The sequence below is a fragment of the Populus trichocarpa genome, chromosome 15, assembly GCF_000002775.5.
Source record: "Populus trichocarpa isolate Nisqually-1 chromosome 15, P.trichocarpa_v4.1, whole genome shotgun sequence".
Lineage (NCBI taxonomy): Eukaryota > Viridiplantae > Streptophyta > Magnoliopsida > Malpighiales > Salicaceae > Populus > Populus trichocarpa.
Genome location: NC_037299.2, coordinates 14,675,976 through 14,686,190, shown reverse-complemented (window position 1 = coordinate 14,686,190; position 10,215 = coordinate 14,675,976). Strand labels below are relative to the sequence as shown.

Below are 10,215 nucleotides of genomic sequence, written 5' to 3'. Positions count from 1 at the left end.
TAGTTTGAAACTTCAAATGCAATTTGAAGGGCCTTAAGAGTGGAATTTGACAAAATTGACTTTTGCTTAAAAACATCTACAGACTTTTACAACTTTGATTATGATTTTATCTCATCTGAGGGTTTAGATGTGTGTTAAACTTCAATCCATAGCTTTCTCTATGTCAACAACTACCTTTGTGGTCTCCCCAGCTCGGTCTCCTCCCTGGTGACTTGGAAAGTAAGCCTCAACCCCGAGTTCAACTTTCTGTGAGGAATTCACCTATAAACTTTAAGCTCAATACATGATTGCATTAAAAATTATGAATATTTTGAATCAAACTCAGCATTTATGTTCATCAATTTGATTCATAAAATCCCGGGTTAATTATTTCACATCAACAGCAGAAGCAGAATTGAACGGAAATGCAAGGATAGCATGACTGCTAGGTGATGAGGGGTGCCTGAGAATGCCGTTAACGGGCTACTTTTACGTACAAGTGGTGGTATTGGCACCGTAGGCCCTATACGGGCCAATAATAATAATAATAATGAAACAAGGGCATCAATGAAAGATGGAAAGAATTACTATGTCCGCTTTCACAATAATGTGAAGAATTGGCATCCGATTTAGTAATGTCCTTTACTAGACCTTCATCCTCAAATCAACTCTCACTCTCACTCTCTCTCTCTCTCTCTCTCTCCAGACCAGTCTCTCTCTCTCTCTCTCTCCCGGAAGAACAGCCAGTCTAGTTTCAAGGCAGAAAAAAAAAGTACGCTAAAGTTTCTTTTCTTCTCCTGTATTATTTTTTTTTGTTCTTAATTACTTCCTTTCTCTTTTAAACTTGAAGCAGTCTAAGAACTTATGTCGATACTTTAAACAGAAAAGGTTTGCTCGGGAATGAACAAGAAAGGATAAATGGTATAAAACATTGCATGCAAATATAGTAATATCCTTCCAGTTTCAGAGCTATAAATATATATATAAATATAGCCTTGTTTCCAAGTGAAATTAAATAACAATAATTTCATACTTTATTCTAAAGTATAACTTTGTCAAGGAGAGTTGGAAATATTTTCTCTGTTCTAGAAGATATGAAAATATTCCTTTATAATTAATGTTCTCTCTTGTGTAAATTAATATTTTTTTTTCCTTATGTTCCACTTTAATTATTAAACACATATGGTATTATTAATTTAATAATATACTTTTACGGAAACTTGTTCCATATTTTGTGAAAATCTTGAATTGAAGCTGAAAACAAATACACACACAGAAAGAAAAACTGATAAATTGCAGATCAAATACTAGTTCATGTTCCCTCCTTGTTGAATCAATTAACAATAAGCATTTGATGTCAATTATCTCTCTCTTTCTATAGTATTATCATGGACAACTCAATACAAGAGAGTCTTCTTGTACCGGAAGAACTGAGCAATGTTGATCTGAAGACAAGAATTTGGACGGAATCTAAGATGATATGGAAGATTGCATTTCCTGCCATGGTGGCTAGAGTAACTTCATTTGGAATGATTGTGGTGACCCAAGCATTTCTAGGACACATTGGCAAGTTAGAGCTTGCTGCATACGCTCTCCTACAAAGTTTCATAGTGCGATTTATAAATGGCATTTTGGTAGGTTCTTTCTGTCTGCATGCCTCTTTTACTGTTTTGAGCTATACGGAATAATTCGAAACAGTAAAAAGTAGTATACGTACAAGCATCTTCTTTCTAATCTCCATTATTGTTTCTCTTCTCTTATTCATTATTTATGTCCATCCATTTCACATCTATCCACTGGTCTCTGTCCTCCAAAAGACTGAGAAGGAATATATGTACGCATCTTTTTTCTTTCTTTTTATTTGATTTTTCATTTTTTTCTTCCTTTATTATATATGTTCATCCATTTTACATCCATCCTATAGTTCCTGTTCTTTCAAATCTTCTCAAATGCATTTTTGTTGAAAAGAATTCATCAGTTGTAATCCTGAGTTTGACCATTATTATATTGTAATCTTTTATTAAATAGTTTTTTCAAAACTATCAGTCTTATATTTCTTTTTTAACTAAATCCATTTAAAACAGTAAACTAATACATTTCAAATTTAATATTCAATAAGTTTACGTTGTAAAACTATGTCAAAATTCTTTCGAACTTGAAGCTTATACCACTGGGTGAACAGGGTGGCGTGTAGGCTACATATGAGGAAGCCGTGCTCCCCTAAAATTTTAAAAATTTACCATAGTCCGTAAATTTAGTCTCATTTTCATGTGTTCCTTAAAATTTATTACTAAGCCCTCCAAAATTCCTAAATTTAATTTTAATGATATTCTTGAAGCCTAATTGATATATAATTCTAACTCCCAAAAAATCCTCAAGCCTAACGATAATTCTGATCCCACCAGCATTTTAGTACAATATGAATAATTTATCTATATGTATATTATAAAATCAAGAATACATGCGGGCCTTTTTTTCCTGATAACTTCATTTTGTCTTTTCAAAGATTGGCATGTCTAGTGCAACCGAAACTTTGTGTGGACAAGCATTTGGAGCAAGACACGACCACATGATGGGAATTTACTTGCAACGATCATGGATTGTTGATGGTGCAGCTGCAACAATCTTGCTCCCTCTCGTCACTTTCGCAGCTCCTATTTTCAGACTACTTGGCCAAGAGGAGGATGTAGCAATAGCAGCGGGAAACATGTCTCCATGGTTCATTCCCTACGTCTATTATCTTGTGTTTAGCTTGACCATTCAAATGTACTTACAAGCTCAACTAAAAAACGAAGTTGTCGGGTGGTTTTCTGCTATTTCCTTTGTTCTTCATATCCTTCTGTCCTGGATATTTGTGAATAAACTTGAGTTAGGAACTGCTGGGGCCATGGGTGCATTGACCATATCTACATGGTCTTTGGTTATTGGATTGTTAGTGTACATCTTTGGAGGTTGGTGTCCAAATACATGGAAGGGATTTACAAAAGCTGCCTTTGCTGATATCCTGCCCGTAGTAAAGCTCTCCATATCATCCGGTTTCATGATTTGGTGATTTCTAAATTTCACTAACATATCTCAATTTCATTTCTATTTATGATAAATTACTATAACCTCTTAAGGTATTGTGAAATTATTAGATCATCCAATTTATTTTTTTAATTTCACACAAACTCCCTTCTCATTTTTTTTTTTAAATATTATAAGAATTCTCTTTACAATGTTATTATTAAAAATCATAAGTTTATACTAGGGAATTTGTGAGGTTATTGTAATTTATCTTTGCATTCATAATTGGCAGCTAAAGCTTGGTTTGCTCTAATAATGTTTATATTCAATCCTTGACAGCTTAGAAATATGGTACAATTCAATTATAATCTTAGCTGCTGGATACATGAAGAATGCAACCACTGCAATATCTGCTTTCTCAATTTGGTAAGTTTTGTTACAAAAATTGGAGTGTGCTGCTTTGGCCTTGTACATTCAAAAATCAACTGTTGAAAGAAGATGCTTTAATGTTAATTTCAATTGTTTCAGCCACAACATCCTTGCATGGGAATTCATGCTTAGCGTTGGCTTTCTTGGCGCTGCATGGTACACTTAAGCTAACATACGATTTCCACACTTTTCTTCTTCTCTCTATCTCTTAATTTATGGAGCCGCTTATAAATCCATCACTTGATCAACTTTGAGTAATAATTTTGTGCAGCGTGAGGGTAGCAAATGAGTTGGGAAGGGGAAACGCTAAAGCTGCAAAATTTTCTATCAAGATTATCCTCAGTACATCAATAGTTATTGGAGTTGTGTTTTGGGTTCTGTGTTTAATCTTTGGTGAAGAAATTTCACACTTTCTTACAAGTGATGAAGAAGTTGCAGAAACTGTGTCAAGCCTTGTTGTGTTGCTTGCTTTCTCCATCTTACTTAATAGTGTTCAACCTGTACTCACAGGCAAGTTTTTCTTTCTTATTTTCTATGATAAACTAAAATGGTGTGTCAAATCAAAGCTGAATTAGAAAAAGAAAGGTAGCATGAGAGGGGACCGACATATGAAGTTTGATTGATGCTAAGTGCAGTACACTCATCCAGAGGGCCACAACATCTTCGGGAGTCCTTTCATGGATATGAACCACATATGGCCCAGACGAGTGTAGTCACTTATGTGGTCGTGATGGCACTTAGCATAAAAAGGTTTTGAAACAATTCTCATGAGATTCACGATAGAAAAGTAAATAATGAGAAAACTCCATGATCCATCGTTACTTTTTTGCTTAACTCATAATAATTTATAAAGATTAAGATTCTGAACCTTATCAAGGAATTATTTTGACCTGACAAGTTAGTAAATCGGTGAAATGGGACTTCGAAAACGATTTTATAGTCTCTAACAATAGCGATTTCTTGATCTTATTGTTTTGTTTTTCCCCCACCGATCTAGGTGTGGCTGTTGGAGCTGGTGTGCAAAGTATGGTTGCATTTGTGAACTTGGGTAGCTATTATATAATTGGGCTACCTGCCGGGATTCTACTCGGATATGTGGTTCATCTTGAAGTTCAAGTAAGTATGACTTATACCCAATATCAAGCGCATTAGACGTCTCTGTTTATTTTTTCATACCCTCTCCCTGCCTTCGACTGGAAACCACTGTTTTATTAACACTGATTCATAACGTTTGCTACCACATTCTATACAAAGTTTGATTCGAAGTTACTGAATAAAGGCTGCTACGTACAGGGTTTATGGATGGGATTATTGAGTGGAGTTGTAGTGCAAACGCTTATACTCTCCTACATTATCTGGAGGACTGATTGGGATGAGCAGGTTTGTTAATAAAAAGTGAACCTTCTCTGCAATATTTATAGAATTTAAACTACTATATATATATAATTACCCTTTCTTGTAGGTGAACAAGGCATCTGAACGTCTTAGACGCTGGTTTTTAAAATCGGAGAAAGATTCCATTGAGAGCTCCACTCCTGCTTGAGACCTTTTTGTGCAGATCTATTGTAAACGTTGGGACAACGTAAGAATAATTTAACCTTATTACTATATTAATTTGAAGATTCTTGAGTTCAATAAATCAAAGACACAGTACATTTAATTTTTTTAGTGTGAATCTATTTTGATGTTCTCAAGATCTGAATCTACTTCACCTAAGAAGTTATGAGGCAGTTTTCTCTTTCTAATCACTATGCTGATCTTGATATATTTATGTTGTTACCAAGTCATGATGCAGAAAAATGGCCATTCACAACACAGTCTCGAGCCTCCTTCAAAACCCTTAAAATACAATAATCCTGCATTCAATTCTTCGACCTATCATTTCAAAGGCAAATGAAAATCATTCTGCCAGGTCTTTTTTTTTTTCATAATAATCCAAAGATAAATTAAAAAAACTCATGCTACCCAATTAGAGGATAGCCACCATGAAAATATAAAGTTTTTACATAAAGAAGTACCAAAACAGAAGAGAAAAAGAAACAAAAAAGGTACTACAACATAGTACCATACAAACATTTAGCGTTGTCTTTTGATGTTTGTCCAGCTTCGAATATAGTCAATACTAATATAAAGATCATTACATATGTAAGAAAAATGAGATTCACAATTTCTTAACTAAGTAGATAATCGATGGAGTGTCAGGGAAAAGCACAAGTCCAAATCTAGTCTAACATCATTGAAAACCAAATTATTTCTGATTAACCATATGCTCCAAGGAATACCAGAAGAGAGTAGTTCCAATGCCTTCAATCATCATTGGTCATTGATGTAGCAGCTTATCAAGTATGTGTGGAACACTCTAATAGATCCCTCACCACGAAAAAAAATTGGTTCATAAATTCCATATAAATTGACAGTGAATCAATATATGATTTCAGCTTTTTATAACCGTTAAATAGAATGGACAACATGACTGATCCAAGAATGAAAGATGTCAACAAAATAAGAAAGATCTTATACACAGTTTATGTTGAATGACCAACCAAATAAAAGTTTGAATCTTTGGAGGAGCCACAGACTTCCAAACTTGTATCTGAAAAGAGCATGATCCACTACACTCTATGCTATGAATAAAAATGGTACAAGATTTCATTGTAAATTTTTCATCTTTGCAAAGAGTCCATACCTTCAAATCTGGTTTAGTATGATAAAGCTTTACCTCTTGAAGAACCTGATGCGAAGACATTTCCTGCTCAATTTAAAAAATTCTTAGAGTTCGCCTCCATTTGATATTCCACTCTCAATTACCATTTACCCATGATCTTATTTTTGAAATTGTTGTTGTTGGTGAACTTGAAATCTTATATAATATCGGAAACATAATTTTCTAAGTCCCACCTAACCATCTATTACTCTAAAAAGAAATATTTACCTGCCACAATTGAGCATTGTTAGTGAAGGATTAAAGATTCCTGCACCAGAGTGCCTGATAAATAAAATGGTACCAATTCGATGTATATGGAGAATTTAAAAGTTTATGAATATTACCTAGAGTAATGGAGTTTGACTAGGTGAGTCTTGCTAGTCAGCATAAAAATTTGATTGTCAGTACATGTTAGGATTATCTTGATGGTCCATAACAACTGGATTCTGCAGCGGGTACATGCACTGAACCACCTGATTGGCCTCAAAATTATACACACCCTGCACGATACACATGAAAGGATCATTCAATTTTAGCTCAGTCATGGGGGGATCCAAGTAAGAAAAATAAGGGTCTAACTATGAACAGTTATGATAGAAATTATGGTTAGAATAACCTGCAGAAGAGGATTGTGAGTTGGGCCTTCAGTAGTAACACATGCTTGTGGAGGACTTGAAATGCCGTTAATAATATTAGGGGAGGGTGGTTGTGCAAGCTGAAATCTTTTTTTCTGACAGCCTTTTCCAACCACATTTTTCAGTTGATGTCTATCAGGAACATCACTCTCCCTTTCTTTTGATCCTCCACTCTGTTGTCTTCTCCTTGATCCTCGATTGCCTTCTCATTCAAGAAAACCTCTGCATTTTCACTTTCGTGACCATTCACTATGGTGCTACTTGAATAGATGCCTTGACCCTCATCAGGTTTCAACATCAAGACCTTCTCCGCCCCTTCAATTAACTCATCTAGTTTTCTTAAGGAAAACTGAAATGCATCCTCTGATTCAGCTGCCCTGGCTGACATTTTCAATATGTTGCGGCACAAATCTTTGTAACGGTTAGCTACAACCAACTTTGGGTTTTCTTGAGCAGCGAAATCATTGCTATTTCTTGCTCTTCCGAGCCTTGCATCTTTTGTCCATCTCTTCAAGATATATCGGGATGGAACCATCTTTATGTTCCGATTATCAAGAACTTTCAAAGTATGGCCGCATAAAAATCCGACATTCTCAAATTTCATGCAATTGCAAACTACTGTGTCATCTGTTGAATTGATTGTGACTGTATATTCTTGAGTCCGTCCAAATGTATTGACTTTGTATTCAAGCAAAAATCCATTCTCATTGCACTGGCTGACTTCGACATTTAAACACTTCTCATATTCCTTCTGAAATATTTCAAATGCCTTTGGCGTATAACTAGCACTTGCATGCTTTAGCAAAACTACATTACCTAGTAACCTTGGCATGCATCTAGTCATTTCATCATTAGCATGTATTTCTTTGACACGTTGCTCATTTACCACCCTTTCAAAAATCTTGAAAATCTGAAGCGCATCTTGGTCAGAGTTTAGATAACTTCTCAAGTTATTAGATAAATCTTCAACCACATGTGTGCCTTTCATGTCAAGAAAAAATGTGTTACTGCCATATACTATGGACCACTTCTCTCTTTCTCTAAACATCCATCTTAGCCACTCATTTTGTTGAAGGCCATATTTGTCCAGCAGACCCTCCCAAGCATGAACGAAAGCCTCCTCGTAATTGGATTCATAAATACAACTTCGAAAGTCACAAGAAAAGGATTCAATATCCTTCACTAAATGGCTAAGATGCTTAAGAACATTCTGGTACATCTGCCAAACACAGATACGATGGCTTGTTTCTGGTAAAATTGAATTGACTGCTTCTGCTATTGCTGCATCTTGATCTGTAAGAATGACTTTTGGCTTCTTTCCAGACATTGCCTCTAGAAATGTATTAAACAGCCACTTGAGCGATTCAACAGTGTCATCGAATAAAAGTGCAGCAGCAAATATTATTGCTTGATTGTGATGGTTCACTCCCATGAACTGTACAAATGGCTGAAGATCTTTATTTGTTCGGTAAATAGTGTCCAAACAAACCACATCACCAAAATGGTCATAATCCACTACCATTTTATCGTCAGCCCAGAATATGTTACATACTTTGTCATCAATATCAACCTGAATGCCATGAATAAATGATGGATTTTCAATGTGTTGCCTATGAAAATAACGCAACAAACGTCCTGCTTCCCCCTCCTTCATATCTCTAATCCTTTCAGACCGTAGGGAATTTTCAAAATCCATGGCCAGATAATCAAGAGATTGACAAACTTCAATTCGTCTATTCATCAGTCCATAGTTTGAGCTTGATTCTGTCCCTGAGTTTCTAGACAAGTCAGCTTTAGCAGCTTGATCAACAAATAACTCGCTCTGTAATAGCTGTGTGTCAGCATTATTTGGTTCTATACTATCATGATTATGCTCTGCTTCAAAATGTGTCACTCTGTATTTACCATCAGGCTGGCGAGTGACAATCATGTGAGCCAAGCAACCAGTTCTTGTTTCTTTCTGACGCTTCTTCACATTAAGGTCTCTCTTGTCTTTCCGCCGATAACCTTCCTTAGAGCAAGTAAACTTTCTAGAGACCACTAGACCATGCACCTTACTCCTATTTAACCAATCTTTTCGAACACTGAAGCCTACCACTTTGGCATACTTGTTGTAAATTCTGTAAGCATGTTCGTCAGATTCAAACTCTGTACCAATTTTTAGTAACCCACCCCTATAAGCATCATCTTTTGATGAAGCACTGAGTTGAGATGCATTTACCAGTGCAGAATTTGAACTACAACAGTCCTGATCTATGTTCAAGTCCATCCTATCTGACGTTGGAAGTCCAATTTCCATGCTGGCATCATAAGGAGTACCTAATTAATCACCATCTCTACTCATTGATATTCAAGAAACAGGAAGAAATAAGGACAACATGGACACATTACAGACAACAAAGACAAAACAACAATCATTACTTCACACTGACAGGCATCACAACTGACAAATCCATCAAAATTCTTAAACTACAATCATCATCTGCCTATGAAAATGCGAGACAAATACAAGAAAAATTGCATTCATTTCAACCTAATAATCACATTTAAATTTTGAAAATTCATTAAAAGTCTCTTATCTGTGAAATTAAATACTAAACACTGAATTCATTGAATTATTTGTTGAAAAATATACTCCAAAAAATGCCACTGTCAGTGAACTTACAAGTACTAATAAAAAATAAAAAAAACAAATAACACACAAAAATAAAGTTTCTCTTGAATTGAAACTAACAACTACACGACACAATATACACACAAAGGTTCTCCAAAGCTCAAAACCGGCATTGTTTTTACACTAAAAACAAACCCATTTCTCTAAACTAAAGTATGAAACTAGAAACCCACAAAAGTCAAGAGTCTTGATTGATAATAAGCTACATTTCTATAAATTACAGGACATGGAAAGATAGAGATACAGTGTGTACCTTTAGTAGGGTTTTCGAGGTCTCAAAGCTTCAAATCCAACAGGGTTCTTGTTATATAGAGGAAGAGGAGGAGAGGGATTTGAGATTGTACGGAAAAGTTCATGTTTATGAGTCACTTCAGTTCTTGTCTGGAACAGCAAGCCATCCCACCCCAATTCCCATCAGTGAAGTCCCCTCCAAGTGCCTGAGTGCTCGGGGCTAAGTATAATTTGTAAGAGTTTTGGGACGTTGATGCAATTTATCCAAAAACTCTTTTTGTTTTTTTTTTTTCCCTTTTTTTATTAGTGAGATATATTGAGTTTTAGAAAGTGAAAAATAAAATTGAGTTTATTGCGAATTTTGTAAATTGATTAAAGTTATTTGTGAACTATTGAATTGAATAAAATCAAAAGTATATGTGATTAAAAATAATTTTTGATGTAGGTTTAATTAATATTGTACTTTTAAGAGAAAATTAGAATTTTTAACTTCATACTTTTTAATCGTAATTAATATTATCCTTATTTTGAAAAAAAAAAGAATTATTTTTAAAGAC

General features: G+C 34.9%; 1 protein-coding gene and 1 pseudogene across 2 annotated transcripts; one reads left to right on the top strand and one right to left on the bottom strand.

Annotated features, from left to right (window-relative positions):
• Positions 1-605: 605 nt before the first annotated feature.
• Positions 606-5,082, top strand: LOC7454485 (protein DETOXIFICATION 24). Of its 2 annotated transcripts, XM_024586409.2 has the most exons (9): positions 606-751; positions 1,361-1,613; positions 2,486-3,027; positions 3,325-3,411; positions 3,514-3,570; positions 3,686-3,924; positions 4,412-4,530; positions 4,708-4,794; positions 4,877-5,082. In XM_024586409.2, exons 2-9 carry the CDS (start codon positions 1,368-1,370, stop codon positions 4,955-4,957), a joined length of 1,458 nt encoding a protein of 485 aa, XP_024442177.2. In that variant the 5' UTR covers positions 606-751; positions 1,361-1,367; the 3' UTR covers positions 4,958-5,082. The 2 variants fall into 2 exon arrangements, with proteins under 2 accessions (XP_024442177.2, XP_024442179.2); XM_024586411.2 differs by lacking the exons at positions 606-751; positions 1,361-1,613 and adding an exon at positions 1,669-1,813.
• An 806-nt stretch (positions 5,083-5,888) lies between these two features.
• LOC7454484 (protein FAR1-RELATED SEQUENCE 5-like) lies at positions 5,889-9,899 on the bottom strand (annotated as a pseudogene).
• Positions 9,900-10,215: the final 316 nt, after the last annotated feature.

What these genes read in the sequence shown, in the direction of transcription:
- LOC7454485 (XM_024586409.2), top strand. Translation starts at nt 1,368, where the DNA reads ATGGACAACTCAATACAAGAGAGTCTTCTTGTACCGGAAGAACTGAGC. An exon ending in GGCTTTCTTGGCGCTGCATG is followed by an intron (nt 3,571 to 3,685) that starts GTACACTTAAGC and finishes AATTTTGTGCAG; the next exon opens with CGTGAGGGTAGCAAATGAGT. An exon ending in TGTTCAACCTGTACTCACAG is followed by an intron (nt 3,925 to 4,411) that starts GCAAGTTTTTCT and finishes CCACCGATCTAG; the next exon opens with GTGTGGCTGTTGGAGCTGGT.